At 37.4% G+C, this 25,219-nt stretch overlaps 1 protein-coding gene across 1 annotated transcript in view; it reads right to left on the reverse strand.

The window, feature by feature from the left end:
• LOC145687753 (uncharacterized) overlaps positions 1 to 21,657 on the reverse strand; it is an 810,237-nt gene extending 788,580 nt beyond the window's left edge. Inside the window, exon 1 of the mRNA XM_081761200.1 lies at positions 21,247 to 21,657. Within this exon, the coding sequence (XP_081617326.1) occupies positions 21,247 to 21,616 (370 nt within the window). The 5' untranslated portion in view covers positions 21,617 to 21,657. The remainder of the gene's footprint in view (positions 1 to 21,246) is intronic.
• Between the last annotated feature and the right edge of the window lie 3,562 nt (positions 21,658 to 25,219).

Here is a 25,219-nt window from a genome sequence, read left to right on the forward strand (position 1 = left end):
TCGGTGGACTGCATGTTTGTGCAAAATTTCAATCTTCTACGTGCAAAAATAAGATCGCCAAAAATACTTTACATACCCCCCCCCCGAAAAAAAAAGTATTACGCGAAAATTCAAATTTTAGACTTATGACGTCATCACCTCCTATGTCTCGACGCAGGAAAGTCTGAAACCATACGTAATGTCTTCTACAATACCTCTGGACTTGAAAAACAAAAAAACCCGGACGAAAAAGCTCAAATAGAAGAGAAATAACGCAAAGTACCATGAAAAACGCATATGGTACAAATTGTACCCAAAGTTCCCCAAAGGGATATATATATATATATATATATATATATATATATATATATATATATATATATATATAATGTGTGTAGGTGTGTTTGTTTGTATGTGTGTTCAAGGTGAATGTTTTCACCTTTGTTGTTCATGGTTTTACTCTTTCACAGCGAATTTACTACTGATTATTTCATGTAAGAATTTACTACCTCAAACAACTAGGATATATTACTAGAACTGATTTCTAATATAAGTAAATAGTTCTTCAATCACGGCGTTTAAAATATTTGTGGCTGGTTGATTTAAGTGGAAGCGAAAAAATACACTTTTACAGGTAAAGAAAATAACTTAGAGGTTCATGTCTCTACTTAAAAGAGGATCTTTCTATTCTTGTGGGCAACAGAAAACTTATCAACAACTTCTTCAAGATCTAACGATTTAACAATTTTCTTCAATATAAAGTAATCCTAAATCTTTCAACCTATCATCAGTCATTGAACTGCGTATATGTCTTTAATCTTTTCAAACATGAGAATGACCTTTCAGATGTAGCATTAGAAACTGGTATAGTCACAGAGATTATATCTAGCTTGTAGATTTCTAGGAATGCGTTTTTGTAGACGCAAAGATCAACGAAATTAATCAAGAAATCAATTTTGGTTTTCTCTCGTCTTCATACAACTTAATGTGATTGGGAGGACTTTGAGTTTACATTTGGATGTTTCCAGATTACTTCCATAATGCTGGGACATAAGCTCTACAATGTTGTAATTTACAAAAGTTTTCACTTTTTGGATGTAGAGCGGTGATTGATCTAATGATTTTGCTAAATGATCCAAAGCAGTTTTCCATCTTAGTGATTGTCTTATCAATAATAGGCAGAAAAATGTCTCTTAGTATATTATCTTTAGAAAATTCGTTTCTGCCTCCAATGAAGGAAGAGATTTATCCAAAATGAATTTGTGATATTTCGATGACGAATATCTAGTTCGTTTCCACGAGGAACCTCTACAGTCTATCTGTTTGCAGCTCTGGAATTTCAAGACCATTTTCTTTGCATATTTCAAAACATTCTTGATAAATTTGTTCGAATGTTGTTCGTTGATAGTCATATTCTCCAGACTTCATCTTCGACAGCGTTTGAACTAGTGAGTCTACAAGAACCGAACCTTCCTACATGTCCGCATCTGCTTGAGATAAGGCGAAGCTTAAAGTTATAGCATGGCAGCAGTCATCTCAAATATTACCAGCCCGAAAGCATTCCCCTTTCTACAGATTACACTAATTTGCAGGATGGAATGATGGAAGTAAGTAAATATCGCAAGTTCTAGATTTGATTTAATGCTGCATAATAATATAAATAGTTGTTTGGTAGATAAACTGTATTAATAATAATAATAAAATAAAAAGTGATGGACAAGGACAAATGTTCTTAAGAGACAAACGTCGCACAGAAACAGAAACTGAACTCTAGCAGAACACTGAATTGCCGCCCCAGTCCACTTTAAATTTTAAGCCCTGCTCTTGAAGTTTTACTTTAAAGTAAACTGCCAATAATTGTCATGTATTCTTAATATTTCAGAAAAATGTCCCGATTTCACGCTCTAAAAATATGGTAGTTTGTATATTATATTATTTACTGTATATTAAACAAGACGGCTCGATATTAATAATAATAATAATAATAATAATAATAATAATAATAATAATAATAATAATAATAATAATAAATAATACCAAATTATTTAATGGATGCTACGCATTTGTTCCATGTCGCCATAATCAATGAAAAATAATTAGTTAGTGCACGAAGACTTCTTTCGTCCAACACAAGTGTAATGTTTTACTGCAGACTGATTTTTTTTTCTTGTTCTTTGTCGAAAACAAAGAAAAAACAGATAAGGGACAGAGGTTAAAAGAAACGTTCAGATGGTGAGGTCAATCCATGCACCTTACAGATTTCGATGAATTAGATCTTGCTGTACTACAAACAAAAACGAGCCTGGAGCTTTTTACTCAGAACGCAGACTATTGCAACATACGGTATTCTGCCGTTGGTAACTCTGTTGTTGAGAGATGTTTCGGTAGTAGTTTCACTTGAGGCCACTATCAACTCACCGTCTGTCGACCTATAACAGTATAACTCAGTGTGGGGGGCACTAGGGGGGCCAAGAATTTGAGCAAGGGAGCCTGGCCCCCAGGCCCTCCCTTGTCTCCGCCACTTTTGCCTACACAAGCACATAAGCACTTGACCTCGTGTGTTTCTTCCACCTAGTATACTACCTTATTTGCAGCTCGTTCTACTAAGCTGTTGACGTCTTCCATTATTATGGCGTTGACCTTACTTCTTCCCTCTTAATGTAATATGCCACTAATCTCATTATATGTTACTTCTACCCTATTGACATCTTTCTGACATATACAATATTGTATTGTCACATCATCTACTGGTTTTGCACTTAGCAACAAACATCAAACAATTGCTGCAGCATTCCACTTCGGTTACGCTTTTCTGCAATTTTGATCCTCATCTTTATCTCGACACCATTTTCGGCCTTAATGCACCCGAGTAAAATATTATGTAATTTCTCTATATTATCTAATCCTTTCCTGGCACCGAACTTCACCCAAATCTACTATGTTCACTTTACATTTATCCATTTCCAATTTTCAACTTTTAAGTTTAGGCATAAGTCGAAAAGTTCGTAAGTTCCAGGTTTCTGTACTGAAATGAAAGTTATAATATTCTGCTTTGATGATTCCTTCCGGAGTAGTTCCCACTCGGAGATCAAGACAGGGGAATTTTTTACCTCCGGAAGGTTTTAACTAAGGAACAATAATTGTATGTATTCTTCTCCGTCCCTCCTAGGAAAAATAGTGAGGCAGTATTCTCATTTCCTTGTCTCCATGCCGTTGACCACCCTGTAGTTCCTCCGTCTTTTACGACAGGTTTCCCTCCTAAGGACAAGAAGACTCCCTGACCTCAACCTCCTCCGAGAAGGCTGTTGGCATTTCACAGAGATTGACTCATTATCCCGGGAGTCAATCGATCCTCACTTCGTTGGCCGCCAAAGATATTGCCCGCTTTCTCTCACAAGAAGACATAATTTATGACTGAGGACACCCGAAGGCCTTCCTCAAACCTGTCCAATAGTATTAAAAATATTGACTGAGAAAATATCTGAACGGGAGACACGCACTAGTTTAAATTCCGTTTCTCGAACGGGAAGAATAAGTTTAAGAAAATATTGTTTATGAAATATTTAAACTCCTTCCCCCAATGGGATATCATTTCAATCAAAGTAAAATGATGAAAACCCAAGTGAATCCAACTGCTAACTATGTTCAAGATTCATTTTAAACGGTTAAAACATTCCTCACTTTGGGCAGTTTATGAAAAATGGGAATTAAGATATTGTAGCAGTTTTACCCATTTCCCTCCTAGAGGCGGAAGTCATACATTTTTAATGAGGAATTTTAATATGCCGAGTTTCATCTTCCTATGATGAGAGGTTCGTGGGATACTCTATTTTCCGGCATACATTTTAATTCTCCTTCCCCCGTTTAGAATATGCATTGTAATGAAAGTAACAATAAAAACCAGGTTCGAGCTACGTAAGAAATAGTCAGTTGCGCACACTGGCGAAATTTGACACTATTAATTGAATAATCAACTATATCTAAATACGAAATTTCGGACAGAAGTACACACGAGGGTAATTTATGGGATAATTTATTTGAAATTAAGTTTAACATTCAAAGAGGAATATTTTGATGCACCCTTAATCAGTTCGCACCAATTAGAGCGCAGCTGGACACTAGACACACGTAAGAAATAGCCGAGCGACTGAAGTAAGTAATTTGTTAATCAAACGCCTATGTTTTTAAACCCCGTAAGAAGAATTTTCCCCCTTGGTTGCATCAAATTATGTTTCTCGTTGGCTTCCAGTGTTAACACTTTTATGATTTTCACTTTTTGAGGTAAATTTTAGACTTTCACTCAAACAGACACTGCTTCCTTACTATTCATCTTAGAATTTTTGTTGATATATTTTTTTTAGGATAGATCATACCTTCCAACGGTGTCACTCGCTTGTCCGTATTCTACATCAAAAATGGAAAAATCAAAAACAGGAGATTTTTGAAAAAAAATCAAAATTTTATGCCCCTCTGGTCCGGGCATGGGTTCACGTAGGAATCTGATTTAAAAAAAAAAGAAAGAAAAAAGAAAATACGATGTATACATAATACGTGTGCAAAATTTAAATCTTGTATCTTGAAAATAAAGGGCGAAAAAATTTGTTGAAAGTCTGAATTTAGGCTCTCTCTCTATGTAAACACACACATACAGGGTGGCCCGAAAGTAGGTATACAGTACTGTACTGATCAGCTCATTGCATTTTATGTCATTTCTTCTTGTTATTCATCAGGTAGACAGCTTCTTTATTATTTGCTCTTAATGTGCTTTTACTTACATCTCAAGCTCGGAAGATCCGAAGCAAATAAACCCATAAACTAGAATGTTATACTTGATCAATGCAGGGGTGTATACCTACTTTTGGGCCACCCTGTATATACATATTATAAGAATTTACTGTGTCATTACTATTTGTCCTAGAGTTGTGATTAAAACGTTGTTTTCTTCAGTATAACAATCTCTTTCCAATGGTGCCATTCACATATCCGTATAATATACTTGAACCGGAAAAAAATTGGAAAACCCGGAACGTTTTCTGAAAAATCACCCCCTCGGAACACTTGCGCCCCTCGAGCCCAGCCGCAGTTTCACGTAGGAGCATCTGAAAAAAATTAGAAATACTAGAAGATACGTACAATCCGCATCCTAAATTCCAATCTGATGTTGTGAGAAGTAAAGGCATGAAAAAAATTTTAAATTTGCCTTAAGAAAAAAAAGTCACGTTCCTCCGCCCCCACTTGGTGCCGCCAGGTTGATCATCTGGTTCCAAAACGCATCTGGGATATTCTTTGGTCGATTTTTGACTCGACTAATAAAAACCCGGCTTAAACACTTGTTACAGAACCTAAGTAAGCGGTCAAAGACGATACTACACCATGGTAACAAAAGTTGCCAAAAATCCTAAAAGGCTTAAACTTTAAACCCTCGTTATTTCTTTTCTCGTGTTCACTTCCAGCTGAAATTTTATATTTAGGCATAATTGACCAGCCTCTAAATTATGTTCAAGTTTTCTCATATTCCCAGCGACTGCAACTAACTATTTTCTAGTTAGTACTAAATATTTATAAAAAAAATCATTTCAAACGGCTCACCCGTATCCCATGATCAGGCAAACATTCTCGGTACCACTCTAATATTTTGAACTTGTTTCCTTTTTACCTTAAATTCAGATTTTCAAAAGACTATAGAGGAAGTGTCCATACTTTTTAAAATAAGGTGTTTATATACCTAGCGTCACCTAGCGTTACTTCACTAATATAAGGGGCTCGAGAGATAATATATTTTTGGCATACACTTTAAACACCTCTTTCCCTTATGATATTCATAATAAATGTAATATGAAAAAAGCTCGACTGGAGCCAAATGCTAAATATACTGTTTTTTAAAACAATCACTTCAAGCGATTCATCAGTTTTGCTGTGATGGCAAAACATACAACCTCGATGTCATCATTCTGAAATATTGCGCAAACGTTACAAAAATTGCTCCTTACATTAGTGAATGGAATTTCTAATAAGGTTTGAACACGTGACTCTAGTTTTAAATAAGGATTTCGTATAACAAGTTTCATCTCCCTAACGTAAGGTACTCCATTTTTATCATACATATTAAACCCCCCCTCTCCTTCCTTAAGTTATGCATTTTAATAAAAATAACGTAACAAGAGGTAGGTATCAATTACGTTAAAAATTCATTTCAAACTGTTTAGTCACTTTTTTGTTATGATAATGTCTTTTTTCATTTGTATTATATAGATATAGATTAACGATATTGGTGTTGTCCTGTATGCGTAAGTTACTTATTAATATTTTAAAAAATGAGTTATGATTAAACAATACAATGTCTGAATTAGTGTCTGATGAAGATAAGGTTGTCAAAACCGTTACACTGTACTTTTGTATATTCTGGTCAGAAGTGTTAATTATTCTTTAGTGAGTTCCAGAGTCGTGATGGATAAAGTTAAAAATCCTCATATTGTGTTTTCTTTTTAAAAAACACATTTTTTGTACTTTACCCACAGACCATAATGGTAATTCCAAATTTAATTTTCGCGGCCTTGTTTGACCTTTGTCCAAATTAATGTTTTTTTTATTATTATTATTAACTCATGTGGCACTTTAACATATATGTTTCATTAGATTATCCCACGGACATGTCATGGGAGAATAAGGGGCTTCTACCAAAAATAGGTTCTAACCAGCAAAACAGGCTATTTTAGGCATTAAGTTTGATCAGTTGCTGCATTTGGTAATGAAACGTTGATATTACTTTTTTTCTTTCCGGAATATATGCAAAGGAAAAATATGTTTTGACTTAAAATCCGATATGTAGTAGCTAATAATGTAATAAGTTATGATGATTTATAAACAAATAGGGAAACAGGAGCTGGTTCAGTGAGCCATTAACTGAATTTATCGCTACTTCAGTCAGTTTGTAACGACAATAATATAGTCATGGGATTTTGCACTTAAGACATTGATTGATTGATTGATTCATTCATTCATTGAAAGAGTTTGGCTGGGTGCATCGACAGTGAGGTCTTTTGCACCCTTCTGTGATGTTAAACGTAAGAAATAAAAAGGAATAAAAACATATTATCCCTAAAAAAATATAAATTAAAAGCGCAGTTTACAGCATAATAAAAAGTGTCATTCACTTAGGAGTTAAAATGTCATAACATTTGAGAAATGTGTAAACTCAATACACAAACACAAGAACTGGCTAATACACAAAGACGTGTTAATCTTCTCTGCCGGTGCAGCTCGGCAATAGGTGAACACACATTGTGCTGCCCGTAATTAGTACTGGATATGACCGTGCAGGAAAGAAAATAAAAGGAAGGAAATTCTATGACAAACATAAAATCATCATGAGAACAGAGAAGCGCTAGATAAAATGAAAAATAAATTAATTAAAAGAAAGATGAGGAATGCACTCTCAAAGCAGTCAGGACTTGAGCATGCTGTAGGAAGAAGAAAACTTTGAGGATCATCTGGGCATAGTCTCCAAGCAAAGTCGGCATATCAGCTGGTAGTCCAAGGCGGGCTCGCTCAGAAGCAAGAAGAGACATTCCACGAGAAGATGGCGGATAGTAAGTAATCCATCACAAAGGGTGCAGAAAATCGGATTCTGCCTACGCAACAGATAGCCATGAGTCAGATGGCTATGCCCGATAAGCAAGCGAGTTAATCTTCGTTCTTCTAGCCGTGAAGGATGAAAATTCGTGGCCCAAACACCAAGCCGAGGCTTGACAGCGTGCAGTTTATTTTCCAGATGCTCGTCTCAGTCTGTCAGCCAGCGCTGAAGGAGATGACAGGCAACGACAGGACGAAGACCTGAGCTGGAGATCGGTAATTGATAGTCAGGTTCTGTAAGGACAACTTAATTGGCAGCACGGTCAGCAAGCTCGTTCCCTGGGATACCAACATGGTCAGGCACCCAACAAAATTGTACATCACAGCATGCCATACGTAAGGAGTGGCAGGAAAGGAGAAACTGCTGAACAAGTAGGTGCAAGTCGAGATGTCAGTAAGGCTATATAAAACACTACTGGAATCTGAGCAGAGGAGACCATGTCGAAGATGGCGTCTGCGATTATAATGCAGCCTGAAAAATAGCAACTAATTCAGCCGTAAACACTTTAAAGTTCGGACCGGGCTTGAAACCAGCGTTATGATCAGCCGTGACGAAGACACAACAAACAAAGTCCGCATGCTTCGAACCATCAGTGTAGAAGACAGTGTAGGTTCGGTAATGATCCAGAAAGAGGAGATCTCCTGAGGAAATACTTGACTACTGGTGACATTTCTGAAACTTCGCTAGACGAAAGCTAATGACTGGTGGAAGAACAATCCACGGAGAAATTGGCAGAAACCCTAATGAACAAAGTGCAGGGACGTTTCTTCCAAGAGAAACCGCAAGGTCAATAGCATGAATGTCAAAAGACCGAGTAGAAATAGGTCTTGCTTGATAACGGTCATATTGAGGACGAAAGCTAAAGGATGATCAGGTTGTGCACATATATGGATGTAATAGCGCAGGAGCAGGCAATCCTGACGGTCGGAGAGAGAAAGTTAATGAGCCTCTACATAAAGACTAGGAACAGGGCTAGTCCAGAAGGCTCCAAGGGCTAGACGAAGTCCAATATGATGAACAGTATCCAGGGGACATAAGGAAGGAAGGTCGGGCAGAACCATATGCGAAACAGCCATAATCTAGTTGTGAGCGGATGATGCTACGATACAGACGCAGCAGCACCACACCATCAGCACCCCACGAAAGATGAAAAACCAAACGGTTCATGGGGCGAAAACACTGGTAATTCAGGTCTCGCATGTGAACAGCCCAGGTGAGTTGTCTGTCGAATTGCAGGCCCAGAAAATGAACATGGTCCACATAGGACAGGCAAGAGGTACCAAGGAACAGCTCAGGATCATAGGGATAGTGGCGAAGGCGACAAAAATGAACGCAGTGTTTTGGTGAAGGAAAAAGTGAAACCAATACTGGAAGACCAAGGGTGAAGGCGGTTGAGTGCTAACTGCAACTGGCGAATAATAGTACGGAGATAACATGAGCGACAGTAGATCGTAAAATCATCCACATAAAGCCCCCCATGAACAGGAGTGGAGAGCTGTGAAACCACGCTATTCACCGCCACAGCAAATAAAGTGACATTCAACACATTGCCCTGCGGAAATCGACCAGAAAAGGTAGATCAATTTGACTCTAAAAGAACGTTGTTGAAGAAAGTTCTGGAGAAAGTCAAGTGGTCACGTAAGCCCCAAATGTGAAGTTGCCATAAAATTAGGTAAAGCAAGCCGTGTCGTAGGCCTTTTCTAGGTCAAAGATTGAATGCTATCAGATGTTCTTGATGGCGAAAGGCATCCTGGATGGCATTTTCAAGATGTGCCAGATTATCAGTAATTGAACGAAAGCGCCGAAAGCCACACTGGAGATAGGAAATGAGTGCACGGTGTTCAAGAAACCAGACTAAACGTGTATTGATCATTTTCTCCGAAAGTTTACACAGACAGCTAGTCAAGGCGATCGGGTGGTAGCTTCCGCTGGATGTGGCAGGTTTGTGAGGCTTCAAAGTAGGAATAATATACGCTTCACGCCGGGCAGCAGGGAAAGAGTCTTCAAGCCAAACACGATTGTACAGTTGAAGAACATTATCTTGCCATCTGCAGGAATATGCTGGATCATATCATAACAGATGTCATCAGAGCCAGGCGCCGTGTCCTTCGTAGAGCCAAAACAGCTTCAAGTTCAGCAGCAGTAAAAAGAAGATAAGGTTCAGCATTCACAGAACGGAACTGAAGTGGTGTACGTTCGGTACGGTGTTTCTGATTGAGAAGCTCTGCTGACTAGTGAGTAGGAGCTCTGCTGAGTAGTGAGTAGAACTAGAGACAGCGACAAAATGACGTCCTAATTCAGCAAGAATCCTATCCTGATCAGTGACCAATAAACAATTGATGACAAGGGCAGGAACCGCAGCCGAAGAAAGATGCACCTGCGGACGACGAAGGTGTGACCAGACCGCAGTCATGGAACTGCAAACAGTAAGAGATGAGCGCCAACTATAACGTTTAGTAATCAGATAGCGAGAAAGTGATCGAAGCATGTGAATCTGAGCCAAATTATCAGCAGTAGAAACACGATGAAAAGTGCCGAGTACTCGATATCGGGCTAGAATAACGTGGCGAATCTCCTCAGAGCACCAGGGAACTGTTCGTTTATACCAAGAACCAGCCTATAGGGAAATAGTCACATGCAGCTGCCAATATACTCTACCGAAAGGTCTCAAAATGGTCCAAAAAACAGAAAAACTAAATTCTAGAGCGAATTGAAAAGTTGTAGTAAAACGACCCCAATCAGCATTACGCAAATTATAAGCGATGAAAGAAGCTGAACGGATGAGCGGAAGTCCAGTGATAAGGATAGGAAAATGGTCACTGCCATAGAGATCGTCATGCACTCGCCACGTTAAGTGGGCTCCTACTTGTGGACTACAGATGGAGAGGTCCAAATGAGAGTACGTACCCGTAGCAGTAGCGAAATTAGTACGACTCCCATCGTTTAGGAGCAATAAGTTAGCGTTGTCAAAGAAAGTGGCAATCTCTGCATCTCGAAGTTCATTACGAAAAGAGCCTCACAACGTATGGTAAGAATTGAAATCATCCACAACGGGGATGGAAACTGCGGGAAATCGGTTCATGATATGCAGCAGTAATGATATCTTGGCGAGGAAGGTAGGCACAACAGATAGTAACAGGTTGCCTCAAAAAGACACGGACAGCTAAAAGCTGCAAATGACTGTTTACATGTAAGAGAGCAGAGCGGTAGGTATCAGAGACACTAATTGCCGCATTGCTTGCTGCACGACGAGCAGTAAGCTGATCATGACGAGAAAAAGTGTATCCAGAGAGAAATGAGTTACTGATATCAGTAAAATGACTTTTCTGAAGACAGAAGATGGTAGAATGAAATCATTCAACAATTACTTAAATTCTTCACAGTGTATGGAATAGTCACTCAGATTCCATTGAAGGAGAGCGATATCCAACAAGCGTCGGGAACAAGAAGCGGAGCGCTGTGCTTTCCTTTCTGACGGCTTACCACAAAAGTGAAGTTATCAAGCCCCTTTCCACCATACCGTCTATGAGAGACTCGTCATCACTGGTGAGACTGCGTGATGAATGTTTGTTTCTTTGCCCCAGGCGACTAGAAAACTGGGTGCGTAGCAATTTCTTCTTTTGCTGGTTAGAAGAAGCAGCTGGGGAAGAGATGGAGGCAGCCTTTGAAAACAGACTGAGCCTGAAGCTTTTTAGTTGCTTCTTGGACAGTTTTTTTTAGTTGGAGTCTGGCTGTTCGACTGCTTCAGAAACTAGTCGATCGAGGAACGAGAAGTAGGGGCAGTCGAGGTGGAGGAAGCAGGTGGCTGTGAGGCAGAAATTTGCTTAGCGGTCCGAGAAGAGTAAACATCTTCCTGTGGAAAGGTAGACTGCGAAGCTGAAGAAGACTTGTGTTTCGAGCAGGAGATACCAGATTTGGTAGAGGAAGCAGTGGCACGGGACTACTTGAAGGAGACGGGCCTACCGGGAACATCAAGATCAGGCTGGGTGTAAGTGTCAACTGTTTGGATGCCTTAAGACCGAGTCGTCTTCAAAAGTGAGGAGGAGGTGGTGCCAAAGAAAACCGTCGGTTGATGTCTGCATTTAGCCTCAGCAGCAGTAATCTTTGAGGATCATAAGTTCACGGATCTTTTCATCCAGAAATTTGGCACATTCATGTGGCCAGACGGAATAAGCACCTTTATAGTTAATACACAGTTGGGGCCGTACATGGAGCCTGACCATCAGCTGGTGTACCAGTTTCCACAGATGGCAGAAGCATTACATGATGGGGCTGAGTGACCAAAATGCTGATAGTTGAAGCATAGTAATGGCAAGGGAATATAAATTCGGACCTCTAAACGATGGTAAGCAACATTCAAGTGTGTTGAAAGAATAGACAAATCAAATGTAAGGACGTAGGAGTCCATTGGCTGCAATGTACCGTTCTTATTGGTGGAAATCCGATGCACAGCAATGAAATGACTGTCCTTAAGTTCTTCGCATATTTCGACCTCCAGTAAATCTTTGAGGTTGAAACCTGCAATGGCACCCTTGCTTATATTACCTTGACGATGAAGCTCAATGATGACAGGAACAGGCTCTAATTGGGCACAAGCTAAAAGCAATCGGGGTTGTATACTAGTAATGTCGGAGGCAGTTTGTACTACAGTAATGTTTCATTTCACAGTATTCGGATATGCCCAGGTAGAAACGTATCCGTTGCAATTTGTTGTAATTACCGATGTACAATAAACGGTGACAGTTTACTGAGGACTTCAGCAGTGTCGGTACATTTTTCTTTGATAACTAAATATCTTGGTGAGAGACCAAGTTTTTCCTCTTTGCTGCGGATAGTGCCAGTGTCCGTTTAGGGTGCATGATGTGAATCCATAATTTATGAAAGCCCAAAATTCTCCCTTCTTAGCCGTCTTCTTTCGAAGCGGCGAACAAGGCTGGTAGGTCCTACCTGCGTGACTCTTGTCAGCAAACTGAACTATGACTCCAAGTTGGAGTGACTAAGAGACAGAAGCCACATGCGCCGCCGACTGATGGGTACTGGCGAGAGGATCCACGTCCCACTGTGTGAAGGGAGGGACCAATGGTTCTTTGGAGATTCCTGCACAGCAGACTCCCAGCCTTTCCTTTCAGGACATCATTCCATCTGGTCCTGCTGGTACGTATGCGATTCACTGCTCCAACCCCTGGCCCCGGGTTTAGGCGTTATCCAGTTAACATAAACAAGACCACAGCAAGGTTGTCGTTCAGGAAGAATAGTCCATATCCGAGACTAATTTTGAAACTACGCTCGATCGTAAGTTTCAAATGACAGGGGATCAGCCTGGCACAACCCCCAACCTGGAGGACCAGTGTTTTACTGCAGTTCCGAAGAACTTGGCGATGAGGGCGCCACATCCAGACGCCGGGTTAAACTGAAATAAGTTCCCTAAAGATTTAAAGTTTTTAACATTTTTTAGATTCCTTTCAGAATCGAATTCAAGATGTGTATCCCAAGGTGAAGTGCCCGTATTTATTCAAGAAATTTGTGCTTGAGGATATAAGGGGGGGAAATTTTAACTTTCAATCTCTTGCACTTCATTGCAGTTTAGTTTAGTTTAAACCATTGCTTATCACAAAATTGTTCATGATGTTTGTCGCATTACCTTCGACATTTTCAAACAAATTTATGTTTTAGCCATTTATCTAACAAAATGTAATGGCATAGTGATATTTTGAACTATGCCCCCTCGCCTGTCTTTTTAGATCTAATGATAAGTGTTCTATTTCTAAAGAAACATTATTTTAGTTATGTTTAGTTCACAAAATAGACATGAGGGAAGCTAATGTGCTGACCACACACAAAATAACCGAAATCCATCTCACATTTATCATAGCTGCTTTCGACTATAACTGAAGATAATTTAATTTTGTGACCAGCTGTAAACCTATTTCTAGTTTTTATTAATAGGAAAATCTAGAACAGTCCTTATGCTTGTAGAATCCTACTCCGTGTCATCCTTCTCACTTGTCAAAAGAAACAATGCGGAATGTTGAATAACATCTAAAATTGTGAACCTTTTTTTTTTAAATTTTTGATGTTCCACCTGATCAATAAAAAACAAAGCAAAGCGCGAGGAAGAATTGAACACTGGTCGTGTGGGTGAGACTCTTGTACGGATCCAATAAGCCCACGGACCAACATGTAGCAGACCTCGTGTACTCTGTAAATGTGTAGCTAATAGCCATAAGTTGGGAATTGTGAATGAACGTAGTTTTATTTTCTTCTTTTTATTATTTTTTATGATATCTCTATAGCCTTGTATGAACTGCAGAGAGAAAGACAATGCATTTATCGATTTTGTTAGGGATTGAGCCTTCAAAAGCTTTAAAACATTTAATTAAATCGCGAGGTGATAGAAAGGTGTGTGCGTACCAATTTAATTATCATAGTAAGGGACAAAATTACTATCCCGCGAAAAACATTCTTCTTTTATTGTGACAGATGATACGTATATTTTAGCTTCACCAAGGTGAAAAGGTATAAATTTAGTAAACCTTAATTAAGTATTTCGGTCTTCAAACTTGAATTGTGTCCAAAAAATTATTCAAAAGTCATTTTTAATTGTCTTCAAGTATTTCTGAATTGCAAAAATATATTAAAACAAAAAAATTTGCATCAAAGTTTATACTAAACGGACAAGAATGTTTATTAAAGTACCCTAAAGCAAAATTCTTATTACCCTCTACAATTTATTCTCATGTTTGATAGAAATAAAAGATAAAGAATTGTAGCGTATACCACCTGATCCGAGTTCTATAATCTGTTATACTCCAAATAAAATGTAAAAACTAATTTTATGAAGAAAGTAATTTAAAACTTCAGTTAAACAAATTTCGCAGTGACTTCATTCACCAAAAGCAGTCTAGTGAACAATAGTGATAGTAATAATAGCAGCAAACGCAAATAGGATCCGCTTCTTGATATTTGGTTTGGGTACAAAACTTTGTCGCTAAAACCTCGTGGGCTACAATCTCTTCTGACGAAAACCTTATCTTCCAAAATCTCACCTGGTTAGAACTTTGCGGAACGAAATCTCACAGAAGATAAAATGTCACCGTCCAAAATCTCACCATAGCTGTTTCTTCCGTACAGAACGTTCAAAGTATCGTTGTACGGATATATATTAAAAAACAGCATATAGTGAAAACAGCAATAACAGATACTTCTCAATAACAGACACATTCATCATTTGGATCGATTTTTTTTCTGTAAAAATATAGGTATTATTACGGGCCCTCTACTTCATGGACTCTGAGAAACGAATACGGTTCTGTGTTTTCCCTCAACATTCTGGTATCCTTTAAGTCTAGAACGCACAACGTGGATCAAAAATGACCTAATAGAGATGTCATTCTACTTTTATTCTATAATAAGCTTTGTACAGTTTTAGTTTCATTACAGTACAGGGTCATTTCTGACTCACTCTATATTTTAATGGCATTATAACTATTCCTCCACATAATCCGATAAATCGATCTAATTGTATCGATTTAAATCAGAAAAGAACATGAAAGATCGTCTATGAAATTATATCCTCTCAGAAATAGTTTTTCTGTTTTGCCAATAGATGGTTCTCCTTTGCAAATTTATCTCTTGCCTTTTCTTCTCAACTTCCTGCAAAAACTCGTATCGTAAGCGAAGATGCATTTACATTAAGTTTTATTATCATCCCGTCACTGCAATATAACATATTTTTTCTATATATTCGTAATAGTTGCAATTTGTAGTAGGTTCTGTATCTTATTATATGAAGTGTTAATATATTAGAAGATTTCCTGCGTAAGGGAAAATATCAATTTTAGTAGATGTATTGTATCACGAAAGAGTCAGTGTTTTCTTGTGTAGTGCATAGTGACAAATTTGAGTAATAAACAGTTACTCTCGATTACATTGACAATATTTTGAGTAGTTGTGATGAGATTTGTTGAATAGTTGTGAGTAGATAATGCAGGAGATGGTGAATTTTCTAGCATGGAAAACATTAGGATTATATATATGTGCTTTTGACATCTATAGCCAGCCATGTTAGGCCGCCACGTATGAGGAATAATGTCCTTTGGCGATCACGCCACCTGGGAAACAGGAGAGGAAGAAAGGAATGGAAAAGAAAATTGGCTCGGACCATTACGTTAGGTACCATGCCTGGTGAATGAGGAAAGCTCAGGAAAACCTCAGTCAGGATAGCTAGCCTGAAGAAGCTCTTACAGTTTTTCGACCGAGTTTCCCAGTCAGGATGGAAAACGTTAGAGATCATCTGAATAAAGCTAGACTTCTGACCAAACAAAAGATGGACAATCTACCATTACTGTCAGTGTTCAGAACTGACATGAATAGATGAGAAAGGAATGTCTTGGGGTAATATGCCATCGATTGTTGCAGCTACTTAGAGGTCCCACGTAGCGTAGTCGCTAACGTTCTCGCCTTCGGTGTGAGCGGTCCCGGGTCCGATTCCCGGTGGGAGCACTCGGTCAAGAAAGTATAAAACGCTTTTTCAGGGCAGCCATCCTGAATGAGGTTTTCCTGGGTTTTCCTCATTCACACCAGGCAAATGCCGGAGTGGTACCTAACTTATTTTCCTCATTCACACCAGGCAAATGCCGGAGTGGTACCTAACTTATAAGTCCCAGTCCGCTTCCTTCCTTCCCCATCATTTCTTCCTTCCCTTTCCCCGGATAGTGTGTTCGCCGAGGAACGTCATTCCTCAAAACATGACGGGCTAAATAGCCTTAGATGCCGAAAGCCCAGAAATCTAAATCCTAAATCAATGCAGCTACCTACACGTATATTTTATTTAGAGCTCTCAACTACTACGGAAATATGTTCTATCAGGAAAGGTTATTTCATAGAGACTTGCGAAAACCCTACATAAGCATAATACAGAGTGCACCTGCACTTTAAAATCATGTTTTGGTTGCTATGGAAAGATTTGCAGTTACCCCTGACAGCAATGGAAGACCTCAAACATCAATACCGTAATATAAAGAGCTTAAAATGCCCCGTGAAAAAACAATACAAAAATTGCCCCTGACTTGTTGTTTGTGAAGACTTCATCTGAGAACTGTCTCGTTTCATAAACTTAAATGGTAACATAATATTGATTTCATACTATGCTTTAGATTTAAATATTAAAAATGGAAACTTCAGCATTTTCTTAAAAATTCTTTTTGAGAGATTACTATCAGAAATTGTAATGGTGTTGAAAATAAACCCTCTGTATTGATAAATAAGTTTTGTTTGTATTTTTCTCTCTAATGCCACATGGTACTGCATATGCTACTATTAAATAAATAACATATTTTTATGTGATATCTACAGTAGTTTAACATCCCAGGATTGTGCACCGAAAGAAGGATGATTGTGACGACGACACGGATTATAATGGTAAAACGACGAAAGCGGAAGGAAACGGAGAAAACGTACATACACTGCGTTTGTCCATCACAAACCCACTTAGTGGAAAATGGATTGACCCAAGAACCCCAGGCGCAATGGAACTCTGCCCTGATTCTGTGCCATTGCGTGGTATGCATGTTAGTATTTTGAATACATGGCTAAAAATAAAATGTCAACAAATATCATATTAACAGATTTCTCAAAAGTTCAACAAATGAGTAAATATCAATAAACGGGGTACATTCATATATCGGGTACGTTTACAACATTACATTTGAATAGCAATTAAAAATGAACAATGTAGTGGAAAATAACTTTCTCAATTCCAACTATTTAACACACACACACACAAAAAAAAAAAAAAAAAAAACTCCTGCAATCTCAAAATAAATCTCAGTGCTGTTTGGTAGATAGAAAATCCCTTCCCAACGAAATTGTCTGTCGTAAATCAATAACCTGATGAACCACTACACATAACTTGAAGCTGAAGCTAAACTTGAAATAATTCTTTTCCCTGTTAACAATAAGTTTGATACGTTTAATAATAATAATAATAATAATAATAATAATAATAATAATAATAATAATGTTGCCTGTTCTCATTGTATTACAATCTTGTACGGTCAGTATGTGAATTAAAGGATTTTTTTTTTATTGAACATGGGCTAGATTGAGTTTGAGAGCATAGGTTTTATTCTAGATTTTTTTTTCGAGAAAGACTAAATCAAAATGTGAGGGGCTGCATTGGGACGCAATTTTGGCATATAATAGAAAACCTTGGGTGATTCAGACTTGATCAACGCAGGTTTATCTCTAACATAGTTTTTATTACTACACGTATTTACGAATTATCACTATGTTTACCCATTCATTTTCGTTAAATAATGGAGTTTTTTTTATTATTGTCCATTATTCTAAATGTTTGCGATGAACAAATGCAATTCAAATTTATCGTAAATAGACCTCGAACAACACAAACTTGCAAACCACGGAACCAATTAAATGCGTTATGTTCAGTGTTCCTTTATGTCCATTTTGGGCATTGGAGCTCCTACAGTTTGATATACAAAGTGGCCCAAAAGTAGGTTGTAGATGGCTACTTTATCTGTGCGATACCCCATATTTAACGCTTACAATTACTCCAAGATCTGTGAGTTAATCAAGATTTATGTAACTTCTCAGTAACGGATACCTCTCATTTACGGACAAATAATATATCATTCGTGTCTCTTATCTAGGTGTTTCACTGTAATTGCACTGAAATCAGGTGGAAGATAATTTCTAACGTATGCTAAAAATAATAATTATTATTATGAATGAAGGCCAAGACTAAGCACATAATACGCTGTTTTATTAATTTTGAAAAGAAAAAGATATCTTAGCAGCTACTTCCCTGCAGATATTAAAAAAAGAAATATTTAAGTTTTGCGTCCAACGGTTATGTCGGCTAGCTAAAGAAGAACAGTGATGATGAGAAATGAAAGTAATGACGGAATGAAGAAAGTAGAAGGAAACGAGAGAACCCTGAAAAACCCACACACACGGTGTTTGTCTACCACAAAGCTCACTTGGTGCGAGCTGGGATCGAACCAACGACCCCATGCACCAGAGGCTAATGCTCTACCACTGAGCCACGACAACCCTTGCAGATATTAATGGAGTACTTCCTTTGAAAAGAATCTTCGCGGTTGACGCTCAACAAAGAATTTAACTAAAATGGATTCAATTGTGATTTGTCCCAATTTGAGTTTATTTTACAATTATATATCCATTCACGTTAAACCAGTCATTTTTAAGCCCTTATAGTGTCTAAATTAAGCACTTATGGTTCAATGTTACATTCTTCTTCTTCTTCTGATTATTGTTAGTATTATTAGTATCAATAATAATAATAATAATAATAATAATAATAATAATAATAATAATAATAATAACAATAATAATCCAGAAACTATTATATGTATTGTTACGTTGAGGTTTCAATCATAATTGTTTGTTCGTATACTTTTATATTTTCTTTTATATTTTCTTATATATATTTCAGAAAAATCTTGGGCCAAAAATCAACTCATTTTATGGCTCCAGAAACGAGGTGGGGTGAGGTGATTTTAGTTTAGCGTCCCTTTTCAGCAGCGAGGCTATATGAGACGTGGACCTACTGATTAACGTGGAATCCGAACCACATGAGCTCCCGCTGGGAATCGAACCCGGGTCTCCGCTCCAGAAACGAGTGCCTTGTTGTGTGTTTAAATTGTGATAAAGTTACAAAAAAAAACGGGCCTGCGGGGTTTCTAACCCCGTTCACTAGCTATCGCTCGCTCAGGTATATTTTGTGAAGTAAGTAACACTGGAAATAACACTGAAGACATATGTGCAAGATTGGAGGAGATGCTAAATATCAGCCCGCCCCCCTTCAAAAAATCATCCTAATACTCTTCATTCATTCCCGCCTATCTTTGCTTTTTATAAATTAATCGATGGGAATTGAGCGTTCCTTCAGCGCCAAGGTTACATGAGTCAGAACATCCTGTTGAAAGGGAGATCCAAATTACTACTCGAGTTAGTAAATGAGGCTAGTAGCCCCACAGATAATCAAGTTGCGTTGATTTTGAGTTTAACGTCACGTTCAGCAGCGAGGCTATATGAGACGTCCACAGAGAATTGAATTTGAGTCCACGTGCCACTTAATTACAAAGACTGGATTGGATTGAATTTAAGTTTAGTGTCTTGTTCAGCAGCGAAGCCATGCGAGACGTGGATTGACAACTTAACGGGGGGTCCGAACCAAATGTGCTTCCGGAGGGAACCGAACCCAAGTCTCCCACGCCAAAGGTGCGTGCCCTATCAACATAGCCGCGAGAAAGCTCATTGGCTACAAAGAGGCACATACGTATACATTTATACAGGTTTTAATGTTTATTTATGTTTGCATGCAAAATTCATGAGAGATTTCAAGTTACTATTCACGAAGAGTATAGACTCTGTATTGGAGCCTGCATCTATTGGACTTTTGGAGTATTAAAGAAAATTAAGCAATGCTCTTATTTATCTTTCTATCTTCTACTTTGGGATTAGTTGGAAGCGGTGTATTTTTATCCATGCTAAAATACTTCTCAGAATGTTGAAAAAGATTTAAACATAAAATATTCCCTAACCACCATCAAAATGCTATCTTATTTTCTCAGTTGAATTTCAACAAGGCAAGTATCACCGTTAGCTAGGTAAAACTAAAAATGAGAATTATGCGTATAACTTTGTCTTTTAAAAAAATATATAATAATAATAATAATAATAATAATAATAATAATAATAATAATAATAATGAGTTATCATAGCATGTAAACTTGACGTACCATAAATAAAAACAAAAAAAAACATTCAAGTTCCATTTTAAAAGTTTGGAAAGAATTAAAAATTATTGTTCATTCATATTTATATATATAATTGAAAGCTTTGAACACTTGTAATTATATAACTGAACACTTGTAAAATAAACGAGTAATTTTAAAATACAGATAAATATTAGTTGAACTTTCCTCCTTCTATTAAACAAAAGTGTTATAACAGTAGATAAGGTTCTAAGTTACGTGGAAAATTTAATTTTCTGTTAATGAAAATTTCTGAACTGACTGAATTTTTCCATCAATGCTTTGATTTACAATTAACTTACAAGATTATTAACTTAATTTTGGTCTTAAATATGTAAACCACATATCTTAATCCATTATTGAAACTAAACTCGAAGGGCCTTATGCAGAGTCATTCTGACAAATTATTAGTGTCATACTAAAGAGTTTGACTAACATATGTTTCCTGCAGTAGTCAGTCCTTTAGTATGACGTTGGTCATACGTCTAAAAGACTCTGCATAAACCATGATAAGTTCTATGCAATAGCAAAATGAATGTGGAAAAAAATAATTGCCTTCACTCTAGTAAAAACAATAATCATTATCTATAATAAACAAATCGGAATATGAATTAGAAATGTTACTCATTTCGAACTTCGATTACCTTATTAGTCATAAATCAAATACATGTCCTAATTGACAAAGACAATGAAGCGCCCTGCTTGGCTTAGTTTTAGGGCACTTCTTAATAAACTTCTCAGAAACAAGCACGCATTTCCCAAATATAACAGAAAAAAATACGTGCATGCAAAATATAGATATAGGCCTATTATATATTCAAAAGACATACATACCTTTAGTTAACGCGGCAATCTGGAAGGGACCTGTAAGAAGAACTAAGAGTAACGCTGCTCCCGAAACAGCGGCTAGAATTCTGTCTAATACAGATCTTCGAGGCTCTTTAAAAGGCCACAATCCAACAAGTACAATCGAATTTCCAACAAGGCCTACCGCAGTCAAAACGAAAACAAAAACTAGTTGCACTGTCATGTCCTTTATCTCCATGTTAGTCTCTAACATCGCTAAACTATAACACACTTTTTTACTGACTTTTTGTGCGTTTCTCTCTCTACAGAAATGTACGAGATCGGTAAACGGAACTCGGAACCCGCGAGGATACGTATCAGCTCTATGAGCTATCCATTCTGTTGACTCGTCGCTCATCTACCTTCATGTGAGGGGGAAGAGTCTGCGCACTTCACCCAGTATCACACCCAGCAAAAATCACGGAGGACACTTTCGTTGCCGTAGTGGGAGGTTGTGTGTTACCACCGGAAGCCTAAGAAGCATTTTCGTAGAGTAAATATTTCAAATTTAAAAGTAAACATTAAACTATTGCGTCAATTGGGAAACCCTTTCAGAGCCAATCTGGAATTCTTTCTTTTTTGAAAACTTTTCGTATTTTACGGTTCATTTACGAACGGCAATTGTTTAATTTCTGTGCCTTCAGGATGTTTTGAAATATTATATTCAACAGATTTAATACACCGAGCTTTGCATAAAAGAAATAAGTAAAAAGCGAGTTCATGATACTGATGCTTGGTGGTGAAAAGGCATTTGTTGAAACGCAGTGTATACATGATAATTGATTCGTATATGCCTAGGTATGAATTACTAGTTGTTGGATCGTAATTACCAATGATTGTGTTTTCACTGATTTGTAAATTACAGTACATTGATTTAAGTTATTCTTTTATCTTAACCCAGACAACGCTGGCGTTCTATATGTAGGAGAGCTTTTATTTCATATCTCAATGTGAGTTAATAACGAAGTATGATGCTGTTGTCCTACATATAGGTCATCTACAAATCACTTAGTATTTCAACCTTAATGCGAATTCCTCTAAAATTTCTTTTAAGAAATGTTTTTGTTATGTTAAATTATTAAAATAAATACTTTTGCATCGAACGTTATAAAATATTGGAAAAGAACAGAAATTTTTAGAAAACCTGGTTATTTACTGTTTTGTACAGTCAGTGAAAGAAGTTCGTTCCCTTTGGTAAAATTTATTTTGGGAATAACGGTAGAACGTACACCGGCTTTCCTGCTCCAATTAATGAGTTGAAGTTCTTATTTTAAGTAAAGGAAATTGTTTACTTGACAAAGTTCCAACTACTAATAATAACCATAAATTGATCATTGTCTGGCTAGCTGAGAGATATATTAAATTATATATGAAATTCTTTCGGTGGAAGCTGTGCATAATTTACTCCATGTCGGTCTTCTTTCACTAACTGCATCCCTAAGCAAAAGTTCGTTTTGTAGTATATATGTATTTTTTTTTCTTTTAGTATTCCCTTTGTCTTCCTATTTTAATAACTAGTAATTAGTTTCTCAATTGCAAGAAAAATTCGCCCTTCATTGATTTTAGCAAATTCTTGTTATAAGTAAACTTTGTATTTTACTGAATATCTAACAAACATGTTTCAGATACAGGGTTTGTGTGTAAAGTAATAATACTGGGTCTAGCAAACAAAATTTGTTGATCCGATCGGTACGCGTACATATCGTTAAAATTTTTCAAAATAGTCTCCTTGGGCGTCGATACAATGATGCCAACGCGATCCCCATGCTGCAGAGGCCCCTGGAAGACAGCTGCTGTAACCTCTATCAGAAACTCTGTAACAACCCGTTGGATGGCTCCAACATCATCTAAACGGTGAGTTTTCAGGCTTCTTTACAGCTTTGCAAACAGAAAAAGCCTGGTGGTCACACATCTGGGCTGCAGGGTGGCCACATTTTCGTCCAATTCACTCGTTGAAAGGTGTCCAGATCGTTCCATGTCTTCAACGGTTCCCTGTTCTTGAACTCACTAAATAACCGGAAAAGCTAGTTCCTTGATAGAATGTCGTCCTTGTAAGCCTCCTTGACCAGGCAAGCGTCTTGGAAGCGGTTTTGGACACATGAAAGGAAAATTTAATCTCGTAGCGCTGCTCCAGAATTATTCCATTTTTCACATTTTCTGCCGACAAAAAAAAGAAAAGAAAAGAAAAGAAAAGAAAAGAAAAGAAAAGAAAAGAAAAGAAAAGAAAAGAAAAGAAAAGAAAAAACTCAAAAGCAGCTTTTGCGCCATGCGTGATCCTCACTGCGAGTCGAGAGAGCTCGGATGCGACTGCTGTCCGGTGCGTTGCTTAGCTTAGACCCTCCGCCGGGGAGCGCGTTGCTGGAAACTGGAGCACCACGCTGCGGCCAGTCTCATTACTTTACGGACTAAACCTGTATTTCCCGCGAATTTGTGTTCTTAATAGTATTAATGAACTTCTTGCGAAACTCTGACTAAGTTAGAAACTCAACTTTTATGGCAAACAATCTCGAGAACCAAAAGTTTGCACAAAAAGGAATGCTTACTAAGCAAGTTAAGATCTACTTCCATAGCAATTTTGACCCAAATCAAATGAGTTCTGTAGACCGGGTAGGACAACGCTTGAAAAATGTTCATCTACAAAGTATATAGTTCTGAAAACCATTCGCTACAATATTAAAAATCCAAGTTCATACATAGGCCTAGATGCTTTGATCTTGAATTAACTAGGCGTGAGACTTTTATTTCCAGACGCTGGGGCGACCCGACGTCCAGGATTTTTCAAATCATGACATACGATATACATACACTTGAGATAGTATTTTTTTTTTTAAATAAAAAGACAATCAAATGAAGGTCTAGAGAGATTGCAATGATAATTCAGAAAGTTTCAAAGATACTAAAAATGTCGTATAATATATAGTACATGATAAAAATACTTTGATTTAGAATAAACAATCCAGATGTCTCTTAACTTAAAGATTTCTACATCTAGCCCAAATTACTAGAGTGCACGTTCTTTGCACGGAAAGTACAAGGTTTATGTAAAACATTTGAGAGATATGTCCTATTTTGTGATTTCAAAATAGTTGATTATGCAAATCCGATTTCAATGAGTTACCAAAACTCTCATCCGGTTTCTTTAATTAGAAGTCACATTTCGCAGACTTTTAAAAGCCTACGGCACAGAGGGTAAATCTATAAAATATTTTAAAGTTCTAAATATAATAGATTAGAATATCTGAAGAACAGGAACAAAACTTTAAAGGTCATCTTATACCATCTTAGTCTCCAAATCTCGGAAACTTCCGTCTTATCTGTAATCTGGGATAGAAAGAATATTTTTACAAACTTTTAAGGTTCTACTCGAGATCTCGCAATGAGTGAGTCAGTAGGTCTACTCATCGATCTGTGAGTTGAATAAAGATTTCTCTTTTTCATAAATTTCATTATTATTGGCTAAGAGCATCGCATCCATCATAATATCCATATTTGGTTAAGGAAATGTTAAATTTTAAAGTTCATTACAGGAGAGTGTATGTTGAGAGAAATTAAAAACATTTTTATCCATTCAATTTTTCCGGCAAAAAAAAGCTATTTTTCCGTTGGTTCAAAGTTTTCGGACATTTTACAGCACTTTTCGCACCAAAAAAAATTTAAAAAACACTCCGTTCTATCAGCGTTTTAATTTGTGACGTCAGACTGTTTACTATTCAAAATGTAACACCAAGAAATAGACATCGTATGAAGTTCAAATTTGCAGAATGTATAGAGTATGTAAGAATAAATAGTTGATTAGCATGACAGCACCACGAAGAAGTAGAGGCGCTAGGTTTGCCATCTATCAACAGCAAGCGGAGCCCTGCCAGAGATCACAGTAAAATGGTAGACGAAACTTCGTGTGATATGAGTGTCTGCATACAATCAGAAGATGCTTCGTCGTCAAATAAATGAAGCGTTCCCT

This window comes from Thermobia domestica, chromosome 6 (genome assembly GCF_964235325.1).
Source record: "Thermobia domestica chromosome 6, izTheDome1.hap1.1, whole genome shotgun sequence".
Taxonomy (NCBI): Eukaryota; Metazoa; Arthropoda; class Insecta; order Zygentoma; family Lepismatidae; genus Thermobia; species Thermobia domestica.